The 19628-nt window shown below is 38.4% G+C and overlaps 1 protein-coding gene across 1 annotated transcript in view; it reads left to right on the forward strand.

Moving 5' to 3' along the window:
• Window positions 1-14640, forward strand: part of LOC111912651 (disease resistance protein RPV1) — a 26946-nt gene extending 12306 nt beyond the window's left edge. Inside the window, exons 7-11 of the mRNA XM_023908398.2 lie at window positions 12835-12851; window positions 12896-12968; window positions 13056-13215; window positions 14263-14266; window positions 14518-14640. Coding sequence (XP_023764166.2) covers window positions 12835-12851; window positions 12896-12968; window positions 13056-13215; window positions 14263-14266; window positions 14518-14640 — 377 coding nt within the window. The remainder of the gene's footprint in view (window positions 1-12834; window positions 12852-12895; window positions 12969-13055; window positions 13216-14262; window positions 14267-14517) is intronic.
• Window positions 14641-19628: the final 4988 nt, after the last annotated feature.

Below are 19628 nucleotides of genomic sequence, written 5' to 3' on the forward strand. Positions count from 1 at the left end.
AGTGACCGGTTAGGTCTGTATCCTGGTTATAGGATGTTGCTATGATTAGTGATCTGTTAGATCAATTTGACTATTATATATGCTAGCGTATGACATTTATGTGCACATGTTTGTTTGATTGGGGGTTGGGTTGAGGCAGTCCTGCTTTGTGCTGAAGGCCAACATACCCAGGGCGGTCCAGATAGACTGAAGGTCTGCGAGGCGGTCCAGTCAGGCCGAAGTCCCAACAAGCGGTCCGGATAGGCTGTAGGCCCTACGAGGCGGTCCAGACGTGCCGAAGGCTCGAAGAGCGGTCCAAATAGACTAAAGGCCTGTGAGGCGGTCCAGTCAGGCTGAAGGCTCATTGTGACAACCCAAGTTGTCCCGTTACATTTCCCCGTTACCGTTAACATAATATTCCACTGTATAGAAGTTCCGTTAATTAGAGGGCGTCAATTTAATAAACATTCCATTTGGTTACCTTTAACATGCCGTTAAGTCGTGATAAAAGGAAATAAAAACACAGGACACACATTTCCATTCATTTGGAAAATGTCAAGTTTTATTATTACGACCACTAAATCGGGTGCGACCAAAAGCCCCGTTTAACGGTAGTATCGGGTAAAATTCCACTGAGCCCCGACCCGGAAACCTATATAAGGGTGAGTGGAGTCCATTGGAGACTTTTTACACTCTCTCTCTAGACCCGTTTTCGCCCCGAATCCGCAACCAAACGCTTCCAAATTGTAAGTCCGCTTACCCTAGCCTATTCTAAACATTATGATTGGTGTTTATAGCCCAAAAATCGGACTTAGAAGCAATGGAAAAGGAGTTTACGGCCTAAGCTCCTCCTTAGGCCGTAAACACCTAAAAAGAGGCCAAAATGACCCCCAAATGTCCCTAAAGGCTTGGAAATAAATTACGGTATTAGCCTAGGAGTGTTTAAACATTAAAACTCAATGATTTAGGGCATAAAAGTGAGTTTAAGGCCCAAGAACAAGCTTAGGCTGTAAACCCCTCAAAACTATGTTAAAATGCCTCCAAAACACTCCCAAACCACACTAGGGCTTATCACATAAATTAGGGACTTATTCTCTTGGGTTTAGAGCACTTAAACAATTAAAATAGGAGGATCTATAGGAGTTTACGGCCCAGACATGTGTCAAGGCCGTAAACTCCCCAAACCAAGCCAAAATGTTGGTTTTGTCCCCCCAAATGACCTTAGACATTTACCATAAAATACTAGGAAGGATTTAAGGGTTTAAAAACATGAAATGGAGGGGTAAAGAGGAGTTTACGGCCCAAGCTAGTGTCTAGGCCGTAAACTCCCCAAAACACTTGCAAATGTTAGATTTAAATCCCCAAAATAGCATCATACTTCATTAGAAATTACTAGAAAGGCATAGGGGGCTTAAAACTTCACTAAACTCAAAGATTGAGAGTTTACGACTGTAAACTCCCATGGGAGTGTCCCTAGGCCGTAAACTCCTATAAAGTGCCCTTAGGAGCCTCAAATCCACTCATGCCTTTTAGGAAAAGTGCTTGGAATAATTCTATGATACTAGTAGAAGCCTTAAAACACCCTAGAACCCATCACCATGAGTTTACAGCCGTAAACTCATGGTGAGTAGTTCCTGGGCCGTAAACTATGTTATAAGGGTTTATTCTTGGAAGGTAAACTCCATTCCTTAGCCATACACACCCTTAAACGCTACCCGGGACACCCAAACACTTAGCCAAAGTGTTTTCCGCTCCTGTGAGCGCGTATATTTGTTTAATTAGTATTAAATATACTAATTGTATGTGAACATATGTTACCATATGTTAAATAGGTCATTGTGTGTGTTCAAGTCCTTGCGTGACACCGAACGCCCAAACGGCACCTTCGTCGGACCTACTTACGTCAGGTGAGTTCATACCCCTGAATGAACCTTTTAAATGCTTTTAAATGTTTTATAGGGGGGGATTACAAGTTAAACATGCCAGTTATCATATCAATCACATGTGATTGATAACCCGCATGCACCAGATTTTACCACTGAACACTGTTTTACCGAGTAGGACACTATAAATGGCTTTCCAAAAAGGGTTTTTCACTTGTTCAAGTCCTTACTTTTATTGCTTATCAAAGATCCATTTTCAAACTGATTTATAAAAGATTCCCAAAGATTTCTAAAGGTTTTCACACTTATTTTATAAAGAATACAAATGCGATTTTCCTGAGTATTAAGGTTTTCCAAGACTTTCATGAATGCTTTTACTTGTTAGTTACTGTTGCTTCACTTTTACTTATTTTAAATTCCTACTCGATAATGCTTTCACTTCGCGATACACTTATACCGGATTTTGTCACTATATCGCTTATACTTGTAGCCTCTTATACTTGATAGACGTTCTTACTTCACTTATTGTCGTCTCTGCTTCATAATACACTTATAATTGGTACTTTTATACTTCACGATTCGATTATCCCACCCCGTACGCTTATACATCACGTCTCGGATGATCCACTGTACGCTTATACTTCACGACTCGGATATTTCACTGTATGATTCCACTTAATACCCATTCAAGCATAGTTAGATGTATGTTGGTGCTTGTGTAGATGCATATAAATAATGGTTGAAGGACTTAGTAAGGATTGTCCGCCCTATTTCCTTTTCTTCGTTGAGATGTGGTCTGGTGGGATCGGATGTCCATCCGAAGGTCATTTGATTCATTAGTTATATACTATGTATACAAGCTTAGGCATACGGGTTACTTCGGTCAGTTCAGTTAAGAGTCTCTACCTCAAGTCTACACTTACATTAGAAACCCACTATTGGGAAGTCTCTACCTCTAGTTCAGCACTTTCATTAGAAACCCACTATTTGGGATGCATCTTTAGGACACGGCCTTCTCCTTCGTCTAGTTGGTAACCAGAGTCTCCTGTAGGGAGAGCGGACATTGTGTGTATAGATTTATACGGGATTGACACCCCCGCACCCTGACTGCTAGCTACAGTCCACGGCTCACCAAGCCAAGGGGTGACAAATGTCACATTATATAGACGCTTGTAGGGCGTCTGGTACTCTAGTGTCGGATAGTATGGTTACGAGTATCCCGGGTTACCTTATAATTCATGGCTTTAAGGTAACGGTATTTCACCGGCAATTTACACTTTATGCTGGTAACTCATTTTCAGAGTCACACTGTTTTGTCCTTACAAGACGTATCTTTCATTTGATACTGTCTGGGGTCTGTTATCTGTTTTGACCTTACAAGACGTGTCTTTTATTTGATACTGTCTGGGGTCAGTTATCTGTTTTGACCTTACAAGACGTGTCTTTCATTTGATACTGTCTGGGGTCTGTTATCTGTTTTGACCTTACAAGACGTATCTTTCATTTGATACTGTCTGGGGTCTGTTATCCTTGTTTTGACCTTACAAGACGTATCTTTCATTTGATACTGTCTGGGATCTGTCTTTCACTGTTGTAGACCTTACCAGCTATATCCTTCATTTGGTACCTTCTAGGGTCTGAGTCTCTACTCGTTAGACTGAACCAGGCGTGTCGTTAGTTCGACGTTCTCCTGTGGTCTATGATTCCTTGCCTTAGTCAGCAGTCTTCACTGCTGAGGCATATGATATCCCCTGATGTCGTTTGCTTTCCTCAATAATCAAATTCAGTATTTTGATAATGATAGCAATTTAGGGAAAACTATTTTTTACCACACATCACTGCCAGTCTTGGTAGAAGGCTGCTTTACTTAAAGAAAATATAGGATTTTCTGGAAAGGACTCTAATACACTGAAACCTCTTAAAATATTTCTTTATTAAGTTATTTGAATGAAATGCCACTAAATGCTTATGAACTCACCAACATTTGTAAAAATGCTGATACTCGCTTTTCAAATAACTTGTAATCTCAGGTCAGCAATTAGACATGTACATCCCCGGAGCTGTTGATGAAGATAGCCTAGTACCATGCTGTTCTTATTATATTTGTTTATATACTTTATTATGTTGTAATGTAAACCATGTAAAACTATTACTATTAATGCAATGTTTTGTTGTACTTTGATTACTATAATGCATGTGTTGTGATACTTGACATGACGTCATCCACCCCAGAACGTTTCCGCCGTTCCGGTTTTGGGGTGTGACAGATTGGTATCAGAGCATTGTTTATAGTGAGCTAAGTATATCAATTCATAAAAGATATACAACCTATAAACACAATGGGATAAAACACTCTGACCAAGAATTATACTTTAAAATATAACCATATTTTACCAAAGTATAATAACATCTAGAATCTAAGCACTTGAACAAAAGTATCACAAGAAGAACAATAATAAAAGTCTTCGGATGTTGAACCCTACAGTCAAACCTGGGCAATTATGTAATCGTAAGCTGGAATAAATGTAACCTGATCAACTACATTTATTCGAGATGCGATGAACGTGTGCTCGGGAGTGGTAGTGGTGTGCAACAGGTCTGAAACTTACCAATTAGGATTGTTAGAGCCAAACATAAAGTTAAAATACTATAGGAGTATTTTAGAACGCTAAAAGATTCACACTAATCCCAGAATGATAATCAAAAAATAAGAAACAACCAAGAATTAAAATACCATAGGGGTATTTTAGGATCCATAACCAACCTTGCGTGAATAACTAAAAAGATCCTTATTGATATACCTACAACTACAGAGGGTGTACTCCCAAGGTTATATATAATAAGGACCCCATAGGCTGAAAATGTGTGGTTTCGCTCTATTTCCTTTTCCTCGTTGGGATGTGGTTCTAGAGTAGTATCACATATTCGAAGGCCTATCGGATCTAAGCTATACATGATTTGTACACCCTGTGTAATCGTAGCAGGACTCGATATGGATCATACAGTGAAATGTTAATAATCTCTTAGGATTCTTTAGACATTTCCATTCTCGCGCGAACCCTGTAGAAAACCCTACCCACTTCAGTGCTTGACAGAAGAGTTGATTCCGACCCCGAGGAGATTCATTGAGAAGATTTCCTGTTCGGAAGTAAATGAACTGGTTCGAGACTATTGAATGCACCAAGAGCCCATATTCTTTTAGGGACAGTGGTGAGAGATTCGCCTAAACTTCGGAGATTCCCAGTCATCCATCATGAAGTGATGACACCCACAGTTGGAATCAGAAGGAAGGCGGAATAGAGATTCAATATGCCCATACGAGAAGAGAACCCTAGGAAACTAACCGAAGGAAACCAACGCCGATTCCAGACAAAGATACGAGGCAGACCGAGGTAGCCAATACATGAAACCCGGGAATTGTCTTTTCCTCGTACTCGTCACGATAATTCACCCATAAAATAATACAATTTAGTGAGTTAGTGGCTACACTACTCACGCTATGTGTTAGGTAAATCATCATTTCCCGTTGCCAGTTACACGAATAAGGCAGATCCCCGCATCTCTAATGAGAGAATTTTAGCCATCTGCCCTTGTGAGCCTCTCTTTCCGCAGTTTCATTCCAAACCGTTCTCAAATCTCTCCAGGCCGGAGAGTGAAGCCTTTCCCAGTGTAAATGGTAACTTAGTAGGAACGACTTGCATCTTATGGCCTTTTCCAATACTCATACTCCTACCTTGATTACCAGGACTACATCATAGGGATGTAGGCCGACATTTAGACAACCAGTACCCGAGGCACGGGAAAATTTATGTCTAATACGATCAGGACAGAAATGTCCAGGGTTAACCATCGTCTCTCATTGATTTGCATTCCTTTCCGTATAGGAAAACCATGCCACCGAAGAAGCGTAACCAATCCACAAGCAAGAAACCTGCTCTCTTATTCGATGAAGCTACGTTCCAAGTTGCAGTCTTAGCAGCCGTAGCAGCTGTCATGGCTCACCTGAATGCTAACACCGCCAATGTTAGCAAGGGCCCTGTCGGGATTTCCAATCCTGGCGATAGACAGCAGCAGCCAACACTTCCACACTCAGCCACCCGAGAACCTCCACCGAATCCACTAAAGAGAAAACTCAAGATTGAGGAGGGAAGTACCTCGGCTCAAGGACCTTCCGAAGGACAACGAGCTGAGGTAGTCTATACCCCTGTCAATCCTTCCTTCCCGACCTCAAGAAGACCATACCTAGGAGACCTTCCCCACTGCAGCAAGTGCAGCTACCATCATCATGGTGCCTGCCGGGAACTCTATTGTGCTAGGTGCCACATGTTGGGGCATACTGCTCGCGTCTGCAGAACCCCGGTTGAGTTCATTACATCAACCACCAATGTGGCGACCCGTACAGTTTGCCACCTATGTGGTAAAATGGGACACTTCAAGAGGGACTGCCCAACCGAAAAGAAAGACAAAAACACAGAAGGACCTGACACTACTGCTTAGGGAGAAGAGGCAAGGAAACTCGTTAGATTTTGGTACATCTCTCAATCTCGGATAACTAAACTAAGAACAATAAAAGACTAATACAAATATAAATTCCTTCCAGTAAGGCGAAAGTCGCAGCACTGTTATAAAATTTAAAATTCATTAGATAAAACTATAATGGCTAAACATATACGTTACGACCATGTATATTTAAGATGGACAGACCTAGTGTGAGCGAATGCCGCCTCATTTCCTGTTCCTCGTTTGGTTGTGGATTAAGGGCGGGGTCGCTCAGTCAACAGTCCTCCCCACCTTAAATATACATGACTAGTATATGTGAGGCGATTATAGAAATGCCTTGTGAGAATCCGTTCATGAAAAGATGCTCTATTCGGAAACACTTAGAACTCTCTATAGTTCCGCGTCGACTCTATTGGTCCAAGTATCCGCGGTAGTGATACATAGGACGAAACCCCGAGATGCCTAGAACTTGTGTGCCTGTTCGGCACATGACTCTATCAATCTTCACTTTATATCATGTCGAAGTGTGCCAACTTCGACGACTCTATTGATCATGGTTTGACTTCGTGCAACCATGTGTACGCCCTTAGTGTTGTGCAAAAAGAACTTTCTCCATAACCATGTCAACATAAAGGTTCTCCTGAACCTAAACCTAACACAAATAATCAAACCTAATGCGACCCGTCAATCGTCCTTCTTATCTCAAACCTTCTGAAGTACCCAAGGGAGGGTACCATGTACTGTGGACCGACCTCTCGTAGTCAGATAAACACCGAAGCGGAAGACACTGCAGATACCTCAGAAAACGACAACCACCCGAGGCATACCCCTTAGATTCCCCCGGGAGACCCTTTGCACCTCGCACTTCAGGTTCGTGAACCCAGAGAATAGAACTCCGGAGGCTGACCACTATAACCAGGTATACTGCTGGCATCCATCAAGTATTGACGGTTAAGCCAAGCATGAGTTCTACCACGAACCTCTTCGCAAAACGCTTTCACTCTATTCCATAACATAGGAGCCGGAGTCAAGAGAACCACTGCGGGATGAACTAGTAAAGTCCCGAGTGATGAAGACCCTATACCCACTAGATTTGACCTCGACCGAGAAAACTCAGAACCTTTGGGAGAGTAGTTGCAGTAGATGCTCGCACTACTCATGCACCTCGTCCACCCAGTTATAGACAAGTGGTGCTTATCATCCTCCACCCTCTATCATGGAGGAATTCGTCGTTGCCCAGTAGACGATAAAATGCATTCTCTGAAGTGAACACTAGGATACCGAGAACCACGGGATAACCTTCACAGCCAAGAATACTTGGTAAAGTGCGAACGTAGTTGCGTTAAGCCTCATACCCTGATCCCGAAGAGGTTATAGACTTGACACCAGTCCTGGTGTTAGTCGAAGGGTTATGCAGGAGCATGCACTTTCCAAACTAAAATAAACCACAGTCTTAGAGCTTCCTTAGACTAATAGGTGTTCCACGAATACTATCTCACGCAGAGATAGTAGAACCACCTCCCGAGATAGTCCAACACTTGTCTGGTGAAACCCTATCTCCCCGACCCTCAGGGTTTCCGTATCTCAAGGTTCGTTAGTGCAGGTCCATGTTGCACAAGCTTGAGATAGACACTCTACAGCAAACCGATAACCATAGTCACGCAACCCACTCGACGATCTAGAAAGCCTCTATCAGCCAATTGGCAGAAAACACGAAATTGAATACCACTTGAGATTCCTAAGAACCAACCTGAGGGACTACACTACCAATACGAGAGAGAACGTTAGGAACTTTGGAATGGCGATCACGCCAGTGATGATCTTGCCATAGAAGTACACTATGTTCTAAGTACTGAAAAGCTCTACCCTTCCGAGAGCTTAGGACCATATGAGAATCCCCATGGAGACTTGGTCCAACCCTTTTTAGGTCGCTACTACCTTCGGATATGCCACAAGATTCACACCCGATCGATCCACTTCTTAGACTTGATACGTGATTTCCCGAAAACCCTCTCCGTGTCTCAATCATCTTGATAGAATCCATTGAGAACTCTAACCCTATAGATACACATGTTAGAACCCACTAGTTATCTAGACGGAATCCGCATCCCGTACGTGAAGGTCTGTCGGAATGACAAACACAGACTGGAGTTCACTTGGGAATGCGAGGAGAACCATATAGGAAGTACTCCCTCATCTCTACTTGAACATTCATACCTACTTCCTTGCCTAGACCTAAATTTCGGGACGAAATTCCCTCTAACGAGGGGATGATGTGACAACCCAAGTTGTCCCGTTACATTTCCCCGTTACCGTTAACGGAATATTCCAATGTATAGAAGTTCCGTTAATTAGAGGGCGTCAATTTGATAAACATTCCATTTGGTTACCTTTAACATGCTGTTAAGTCATGATAAAAGGAAATAAAAACACAGGACACACATTTCCATTCATTTGGAAAATGTCAAGTTTTATTATTACGACCATTAAATCGGGTGCGACCAAAAGCCCCGTTTAACGGTAGTATCGGGTAAAATTCCACTGAGCCCCGACCTGGAAACCTATATAAGGGTGAGTGGAGTCCATTGGAGACTTTTTACACTCTCTCTCTATACTCTCTCTCTAGACCCGTTTTCGCCCCGAATCCGCAACCAAACGCTTCCAAATTGTAAGTCCGCTTACCCTAGCCTATTCTAAACATTATGATTGGTGTTTATAGCCCAAAAATCGGACTTAGAAGCAATGGAAAAGGAGTTTATGGCCTAAGCTCCTCCTTAGGCCGTAAACACCTAAAAAGAGGCCAAAATGACCCCCAAATGTCCCTAAAGGCTTGGAAATAAATTAAGGTATTAGCCTAGGAGTGTTTAAACATTAAAACTCAATGATTTAGGGCATAAAAGTGAGTTTACGGCCCAAGCACAAGCTTAGGCCGTAAACCCCTCAAAACTATGTTAAAATGCCTCCAAAACACTCCCAAACCACACTAGGGCTTATCACATAAATTAGGGACTTATTCTCTTGGGTTTAGAGCACTTAAACAATTAAAATAGGAGGATCTATAGGAGTTTACGGCCCAGACATGTGTCAAGGCCGTAAACTCCCCAAACCAAGCCAAAATGTTGGTTTTGTCCCCCCAAATGACCTTAGACATTTACCATAAAATACTAGGAAGGATTTAAGGGTTTAAAAACATGAAATGGAGGGGTAAAGAGGAGTTTACGGCCCAAGCTAGTGTCTAGGCCGTAAACTCCCCAAAACACTTGCAAATGTTAGATTTAAATCCCCAAAATAGCATCATACTTCATTAGAAATTACTAGAAAGGCATAGGGGGCTTAAAACTTCACTAAACTCAAAGATTGAGAGTTTACGACTGTAAACTCCCATGGGAGTGTCCCTAGGCCGTAAACTCCTATAAAGTGCCCTTAGGAGCCTCAAATCCACTCATGCCTTTTAGGAAAAGTGCTTGGAATAATTCTATGATACTAGTAGAAGCCTTAAAACACCCTAGAACCCATCACCATGAGTTTACAGCCGTAAACTCATGGTGAGTAGTTCCTGGGCCGTAAACTATGTTATAAGGGTTTATTCTTGGAAGGTAAACTCCATTCCTTAGCCATACACACCCTTAAACGCTACCCGGGACACCCAAACACTTAGCCAAAGTGTTTTCCGCTCCTGTGAGCGCGTATATTTGTTTAATTAGTATTAAATATACTAATTGTATGTGAACATATGTTACCATATGTTAAATAGGTCATTGTGTGTGTTCAAGTCCTTGCGTGACACCGAACGCCCAAACGGCACCTTCGTTGGACCTACTTACGTCAGGTGAGTTCATACCCCTGAATGAACCTTTTAAATGCTTTTAAATGTTTTATAGGGGGGATTACAAGTTAAACATGCCAGTTATCATATCAATCACATGTGATTGATAACCCGCATGCACCAGATTTTACCACTGAACACTGTTTTACCGAGTAGGACACTATAAATGGCTTTCCAAAAAGGGTTTTTCACTTGTTCAAGTCCTTACTTTTATTGCTTATCAAAGATCCATTTTCAAACTGATTTATAAAAGATTCCCAAAGATTTCTAAAGGTTTTCACACTTATTTTATAAAGAATACAAATGCGATTTTCCTGAGTATTAAGGTTTTCCAAGACTTTCATGAATGCTTTTACTTGTTAGTTACTGTTGCTTCACTTTTACTTATTTTAAATTCCTACTCGATAATGCTTTCACTTCGCGATACACTTATACCGGATTTTGTCACTATATCGCTTATACTTGTAGCCTCTTATACTTGATAGACGTTCTTACTTCACTTATTGTCGTCTCTGCTTCATAATACACTTATAATTGGTACTTTTATACTTCACGATTCGATTATCCCACCCCGTACGCTTATACATCACGTCTCGGATGATCCACTGTACGCTTATACTTCACGACTCGGATATTTCACTGTATGATTCCACTTAATACCCATTCAAGCATAGTTAGATGTATGTTGGTGCTTGTGTAGATGCATATAAATAATGGTTGAAGGACTTAGTAAGGATTGTCCGCCCTATTTCCTTTTCTTCGTTGAGATGTGGTCTGGTGGGATCGGATGTCCATCCGAAGGTCATTTGATTCATTAGTTATATACTATGTATACAAGCTTAGGCATACGGGTTACTTCGGTCAGTTCAGTTAAGAGTCTCTACCTCAAGTCTACACTTACATTAGAAACCCACTATTGGGAAGTCTCTACCTCTAGTTCAGCACTTTCATTAGAAACCCACTATTTGGGATGCATCTTTAGGACACGGCCTTCTCCTTCGTCTAGTTGGTAACCAGAGTCTCCTGTAGGGAGAGCGGACATTGTGTGTATAGATTTATACGGGATTGACACCCCCGCACCCTGACTGCTAGCTACAGTCCACGGCTCACCAAGCCAAGGGGTGACAAATGTCACATTATATAGACGCTTGTAGGGCGTCTGGTACTCTAGTGTCGGATAGTATGGTTACGAGTATCCCGGGTTACCTTATAATTCATGGCTTTAAGGTAACGGTATTTCACCGGCAATTTACACTTTATGCTGGTAACTCATTTTCAGAGTCACACTGTTTTGTCCTTACAAGACGTATCTTTCATTTGATACTGTCTGGGGTCTGTTATCTGTTTTGACCTTACAAGACGTGTCTTTTATTTGATACTGTCTGGGGTCAGTTATCTGTTTTGACCTTACAAGACGTGTCTTTCATTTGATACTGTCTGGGGTCTGTTATCTGTTTTGACCTTACAAGACGTATCTTTCATTTGATACTGTCTGGGGTCTGTTATCCTTGTTTTGACCTTACAAGACGTATCTTTCACTTGATACTGTCTGGGGTCTGTCTTTCACTGTTGTAGACCTTACCAGCTGTATCCTTCATTTGGTACCTTCTAGGGTCTGAGTCTCTACTCGTTAGACTGAACCAGGCGTGTCGTTAGTTCGACGTTCTCCTGTGGTATATGATTCCTTGCCTTAGTCAGCAGTCTTCACTACTGAGGCATATGATATCCCCTGATGTCGTTTGCTTTCCTCAATAATCAAATTCAGTATTTTGATAATGATAGCAATTTAGGGAAAACTAATTTTTACCACACATCACTGCCAGTCTTGGTAGAAGGCTGCTTTACTTAAAGAAAATATAGGATTTTCTGGAAAGGACTCTAATACACTGAAACCTCTTAAACTATTTCTTTACTAAGTTATTTGAATGAAATGCCACTAAATGATTATGAACTCACCAGCATTTGTAAAAATGCTGATACTCGCTTTTCAAATAACTTGTAATCTCAGGTCAGCAATTAGACAGGTACATCCCCGGAGCTGTTGATGAAGATAGCCTAGTACCATGCTGTTCTTATTATATTTGTTTATATACTTTATTATGTTGTAATGTAAACCATGTAAAACTATTACTATTAATGCAATGTTTTGTTGTACTTTGATTACTATAATGCATGTGTTGTGATACTTGACATGACGTCATCCACCCCAGAACGTTTCCGCCGTTCCGGTTTTGGGGTGTGACACTCATTATGCATGTTGTTTGCTTATATGTTATTGATATGTTTTATGGCGTTGGTATTTTGGGGGTAACGCACTAAGCCTTCGAGCTTACATTTATTGATTATTGTTTCAAGTACTTCTGATGATCGTGGGAAGGCGAAGGCGTGATCGTACAACTCCTCATATTTCATGATTTATGATTTGATTATGGGATACTATGACATTATACTATTTTGGAAACAAGTTTTGTAATAATCATTGGTTTTGAAATGTTTTAAAAAGTTTAAATTTGGCATGATTTTTATGGATGTTACAAGAAATGTATTATTTTTGTATGTGCAATATGTGTAACTTTTATTCATATTGTAACAGGCTAACTTTTATTCATATTGTGTTTCTATATTTTACATCTTGTAATTTTGCAGGCTATATATGGGGTTTAGTTGGACGATTCTCTTCTACATGATGCTGAATGTTATGGGCTAGGGATGTGGAGGTGATGCAGCCGAGGATCCACCACCTACATTTGGCTTTGGTCGTGGACAACACGAACATGATGGTAAGTCTTGTTATGATATATTTATTAGCTACTTTTGTTCATTTATTAAAAGATATCGTGACTAATATTTTTAATTATATATTTCAGCCGAGCTTCATAAAAAAAGAAGAGGTCTATCAAAAAACATCCAACTATCAAAGCTGATACGTGTAAACAAGGGAAAACCCGTAGATTTGGATTTCGACAATGAGCTCACATATTCCTCTGTCGGGAAGCATGATAATTGGTTTACCCATGAGATTGGGAGGTATATGTGGATGAACATCCCTTTAAGCATATCTGGTTGGGACAATGTTTCCCCCGCATTAAGGATTGCCACAGTCGTGCATCTAAATGTAACTTGGATAATATTTTTAGTTTAGTTGTGATTGATATTAACTAACTTTTTTGTATATGTAAATAAGTTTGATTTGGATAAGACTAACTTGGATCCTGAGTGTGCTCAGTTCTTACAGAGCACTGATGCGACTATAAAAAGCTTTATAGAGGATGGAAAAATAAAGCGCACAATTATTTTCAAAATGACGGGGGGCTTGTAGATATCTCAAGGGCATTAGCCACCCCCCTCGAGGGTGTCTCACATGAATATTAGGCGCAAGCAGTTGAAAATTTTCAAACACCTGAATTTTTAAAGCGTTCAACGTCAAACAAAGGAGTCCATGCACAAGAACAAGTTGTAAACAGAAGGGGATCATGCTCGTATAACAATGCCCATTTCAAAGAAGTAAATTATGATATATTTAATTGTTTATTTAAATTATAATTAATCTAATTTTTAATGTTAAATATGACATCACTTGAATCGAAGCATTTTGTAAGGCTAATACTGATTGTCAAGGGGTATTTAGTAGTCCTACAGTCGAGCAACAATATGCAAACGGTTAATTTGTATTTTCATTTAAGTGTTTATATCGTCAATGAGTATTTAGTAATCTAATTTTTATGATGTTTATCATTTTTTGAAAATATACTGCTTTACTCCATGAGACCAGTCAAAAAACTTAAGCTTCTTTTGAAGCCAACGATCTAACACCAAAGGATATATACAAAATTGTTTTGAAATAATATTGGGTGTTCTACGAGGCCATATCAAAGGCATCGGGTATAAATCTTCTACGGTTGTGTCGATGTACGATCAGGAACAACCACTGACACAACCACCGCCACAATCACATGTCACAAGACTATTTAATTTTGATAATTGTTTCAAATGTTGGTAATTGTTAGTTTAGTAATAGTTTATATGTTAGTAATTGTTAATTTGATTCTAGTTTGACATATTGGTATTTTGTAGTTTGGTAATTGTTAGTTTATGAGAGTATAATGTTATAATGGAAAAAAATGGAAAAAGTACACTGCTATAATGTGTTATATGCAATATGTGCAACATGTATGTTTAAGTCTATTTGGTAACATATTTTGTACTTTGCTTATATTTCCCTAAGTTTAGTTATAGTAGAATGTTATATTTTGTACTTCGCTTGTACATAGAATGTTATAATGTTATAATGTTGGTTTGACTTATAAGACTATATTGTTTTCTTTGTAGTTAGACATGCTTCAAACAATGTTAAATGATCCAACATGCAGTGCCACACTTGAAGATTGGTTTCGTTCGTTGCCACAACGAAATGAAACCGGAGGAAACGAGGAGATCGATGATGATGAGTAACTACTTGTAGGATTTTTGTAATGTTTTGTTGTGTAAGTATTTTAGACTAGTATTTTGGATATTTTACATTATGTTAAATTGGATGAGTATTTTAAACGGACATTGAATTAATATTTTGGAATGGAAGGATGTTCGATTAGATTAATTAATATCATAGCAGTTTTTATACTTTTTATATAGTTCTTTTCAATTTTAATGTGAAATACAATACAAAAATGGAAAATATCAATACCGGCGACACATTTAGTGGCGACACTTGGTTATTAACGGCGATTATCCTTTAGCGGCGACGCGCGCTTATTAGCGGTGACATTTGGAGTATTAGCAACAAAGCATCAGCCGTAACCTTTTAGCGACAATGCGTCGCTGCTAAAAGTATTAGAGGCGACAAACGCCACTTTTAGCGGCTGGGGCTTGTTGCAAGTAATTCTCTCATTTATTGGAGTGATATCCGAGCAATATAAAAGGCAAACTAGCTAGAACTAATATGTCTACTATCCCCACGGCCATCTCGGTTTGTTTTCTAAGTAACTAACGATCTTTATTAATCTCAAATACTCTCACGGACACTTGTCATCTAAGTGGCATATCGAAAAAATAGTATGGAGAAAGTAGCTTTAGCCAACCATCATATAAAATCAACAATTTACATAAAGAACTCTAAAGCCCATCTTCTCTTTAAATCTTATAGAAGCTCTTCACGTGAGACATTAGATTTAACTTCAAAATACACCGAATATAAAATATAGCTTTAATATTTAAAACTGACGATGTATAACAATATTGTATTGTATGATATAGACACATGCCTTGCGCAACACTAGTCTCAATGCATCTCTTATCTCCGTACATCTCCACATGGTTAAAAATTATTCATCCTTCACAAAACCTATACCATGCAAATGATCATGATCATGTATATGTATCTCATGATATTCATGTATCTCTATGTGGCTCTCCAAAAGCACATGATAGGAAGGTTCTATGAAAGTAACGCTTATAGTTCCACCGTAAACCTCCGACAAATTGACAAACTTTTTTTAGCCTCATCAGGTACAAATATTCTTGCAAAACCCAACACGATGCGAAACTTGGTGATCATTTACATATTTACATTATATTGTTGAAAAAAGTGTTCAAGATTATTAATTATTAAAAATATTTTTAATAGTAGCATAGTCATTTTGGGTTGCCCTCATAACTCAAATTGAATAGAATAAAAAAAATAGTTTATTAATTATTATGTTTTAATAATTAATTAGAAACCAATTAAAAATTATTTTGAGAATTAATTAAATAGTTTTAATTAATTAAAAGGATTTAATATTAATTAATCAATAGTTGGATAATTGGAATGTTCCAAAACCCTTAAGAAAATAGAGTTGGACGAAATTCACTCCATCCATATGAGATAGGAGGTGATATTCTAATTTGGTTTCCATGTCACACAAGATGAGAGACAAATCTAAGGAATGAATCCAATGCTATAAATAGGCTCAAGAGATCTCATGATTTCTTGCACCTTGGCTTGACAAATTCATAAATTCTCTTCACTCATCTATATGTGACGATTTGTAACCCTCTTAGGGTTTATGAAATTGACCATACTTTATGTTTTAGTAGAGTAGCAGTAACAACATGAAACTTAGATCCTTAGAGTGCATGAACACATAAAATTACTGTTATGTTTCCATTGCGCATGATTGTATGTTTAGATGCATAGAAAACCCAACAGTGGTATCAGAGCCTTAGTTCATGATTAGTTGCATTATTATCTTTGATTCAAACTAATTTGAATTATCTTGTTTGAAAATTTTGATATAAGAAACGAACTGAAAAAACTTGGAGTCGTTGGGTGCCGCATCCCGCCACATATCAACTAGGGTTTCCCATGTTTTAGCTTTCCTTATTGTTTTCAAATAGAAAATAAATTTAATTTTTAGATAATTGCCTTATAGAATATAACAATATTACCTAATACTGATTATCTTAATATTTACCTTATATAAATATTCTTCAAAAAGAGATTTAAATTTGAATATATATATATATATATATATATATATATATATATATATATATATATATATATATTAATTTAAATATTATTTAAATATCAAATTTAAATTTGAATATTTAAATTAATTTGAATATTGTTTAAATAGAGATTTTAAAATTGAATATTAAACTAATATCAAATTAATTATAATGCGTCCTCTCATTTTGATTAGAATTTATATTAGACACTTCAATTTAAAATAGTTTAAATTTACCCCTATATATATGTACTAGAATAGTATCTATCATATTTATAAGAAATTTATAACATGCGTCCTTGCATGTTTAAATATTGATATTGGGCGTGTTTGACACGGAGTTTTTGGAAGCGTTTGGAAGCTTCTAACTTTTAGTCTTTCACAAAACGTTCTAGTTTAAACAAAAAACTTTGTTTGGTAGTACAAGCGTTTTGTTTTTAGTTTAAACAAAACGCTCTAAATATAAAAGCTACTTCATGTAGCATTTAACAAAACGCTACTGAGCTTTTGAAATAAATTTCCATAATCACCCTTAAAAATATATTTATATATTTATTTATTTTTAATCAATTGTCCTTTTATGTAATTTTATATATTTCAAAAGCTTCCAGCTACTTTTGCCAAACACTCATATCACAAATAAAAGTTACAACTTCCTGCTACCAGTTACCTGCTACACGCTACCCGCTACCAGCTACTAGCTACCCGCTTCTAGCTACCAACTACTTTTGCCAAACACGCCCATTATCTGTCTTATCATGACTAGGATCACACACTTTAATGATATAATAGAGATTTAAGGAGATCTTTTTGATTTCGAATGAGGTCAGCTTTTAAAAGCACTTTAAGCTTAACACCCTTACCACCTCTTTGTGATTTGAGAGTAGAGTTACCGAAAGGGTTTGATAGGATAATGTTCAAGTTAAAAGTATTAACTTAAAAGTATAAAACAAAATCTCGTTTTATTAAAAACGTAAATCATATGTTATCCATGAAGAATGCATATTTTCTTTAAATCTATTGACGATGTTCGTGTGGTTAACCGACACATCAATCTGATAGTATAGTTGAGAATTATGTTGAACTCACAAATCTCAATTGTTGCTTGAGTCGAGGACTACATATCTTTGCATGGTTGGTTCACCATTTGTTCTATGATCCGCGACGACCCCGTCATAAAATTTGAGATGAACATAATTTGAGATCAACATGTCATTGACAATCAATGAATCTCAAAGATCTAGTAATTTAATAGCGATTGAAATTGGAAAATAGTATTGCTTACCTAAATAACTTTATGGTGTGTTTATGATGACCCTTTACACATCATGGAGCCAAATAAGGATCATAGTCTTGTTAATTAAATTTATTTTAGGTAACTACTTTCTAAGGATTAATAAAACAAACTTTGATGGAAATTGACATTGAATGATGTCAACAATCTTATCCATTTACATTTACTACTTTAAAACCTCTAAAAAGATAAGCTATTAGGATGATTAATCTTGTCCAAATTCATAGTTTGGAAATAGTTCTCATAAACGAAAAGAACGATCATGCCTTTGATAAAGCTCTTCCTGACGTTCCTCCAACCACTACATTCTAAACTATTAGAAGAGCAATTATCCAATGTACGTTGTAAACTAACATATTGAAGTAAAATGGAATTTTATTGAGTTAAGAGTTGACTAAGGTTAGTCAACTAGCTAATATGTGCATATGATCAGTTAACTCTGATTTTGATATGAAAAACTTGGATTGCCCATAAAGGAGTTGTGTGGCATGTTGAGGTTTCCTTTTGGAACTAACATGGCCAACCGATACGTATTTCAAGTACTAGTTTTAAAACCAAATAATCTAGACTAATTAATACGCGATAGGCAGTGTACCTAATCGATTAATAGGATAGTTCAGGTGAGTCGGGTATCGAACCCAGGGAATGGAAATAACAATGAAAATTACCTATTAAAGTTATATAAGTAAATAAAGCAAATAAAAGGGGTGTAGCATCTGGGATTTTCCAGGTATTATTATTATTCATCCTAATTGAAATGTGGTGTGGTTTGGTTTGGGCTTGACCTTTGGGCCTTGTTAGTGGGCTGAGGAAGCTGCGTACGTGGGGCGTACATTGCCGTGTAAGCCCAACGTATTTGTGGAAAGGAAGCGCGGAGGCCAAGCACGTATGCCTGTCGTACCAGGAGTACGCCCAACGTACGTGTTCATATCCTTAAACCCTAAAAATTATAGTTTGCTACCTATATAAAGAACATAACCCCTGTTGGTTCAGCCTCCCTTCACTCTTACCCAACCACCACGAAAACCCTAGCTGCCTTTGTGTGACTTTGTGTTCTAGAAGCCATTTAAGAGTGTTTGTGTGTTATTTTAGTGAGAAAAGAAGAAAGGAGCTTGAAGAAGAAGCAAGGATCCACCAAGAGCTTATAGATCTAGAGGATTGACACCATTTCTGACTCTTCTGAGGTATCAAGCTCCATACTTGACCATTGTATGCTTAGATTTGTTTATTGGGGGGTTTTATGTCCTTTTTAGACCCCATTGTTGGGAGTGTTTGAGTATTGTTGGTTCCAGAGCTTAAGAGCTGTCCTTGTGGACACTTAGAAGCACCTAGGGTCATAAAAATCGGATCTTGGTGGTTAAGCCAAAAACCATGCAAGGGCTAGATGGTCTTAAAGTTGGTATAATGGACTAAATTCATGTTTTTACCCCAACCTTGCATGCAAGCACGTAAAGTTCGTGACTTTATGGTTTAGGAGGTCTAAAAGGACCTCGATCTGTAGTTTGGACGTAAAGACTTAACGGATTAAGTCATGAATAAAGTTCCAAAGAAGCTGGCCAGTACGCTGGGCGTACTCCTTGGTACGCTGCACGTACTGGGTCAAACTCCCCGTCTTGGTCAAGGCCAGCGTATGTTGGGTGTACATGCCCGGTACGCCG

This window comes from Lactuca sativa, chromosome 1 (assembly GCF_002870075.4).
Source record: "Lactuca sativa cultivar Salinas chromosome 1, Lsat_Salinas_v11, whole genome shotgun sequence".
NCBI classification, from domain to species: Eukaryota; Viridiplantae; Streptophyta; class Magnoliopsida; order Asterales; family Asteraceae; genus Lactuca; species Lactuca sativa.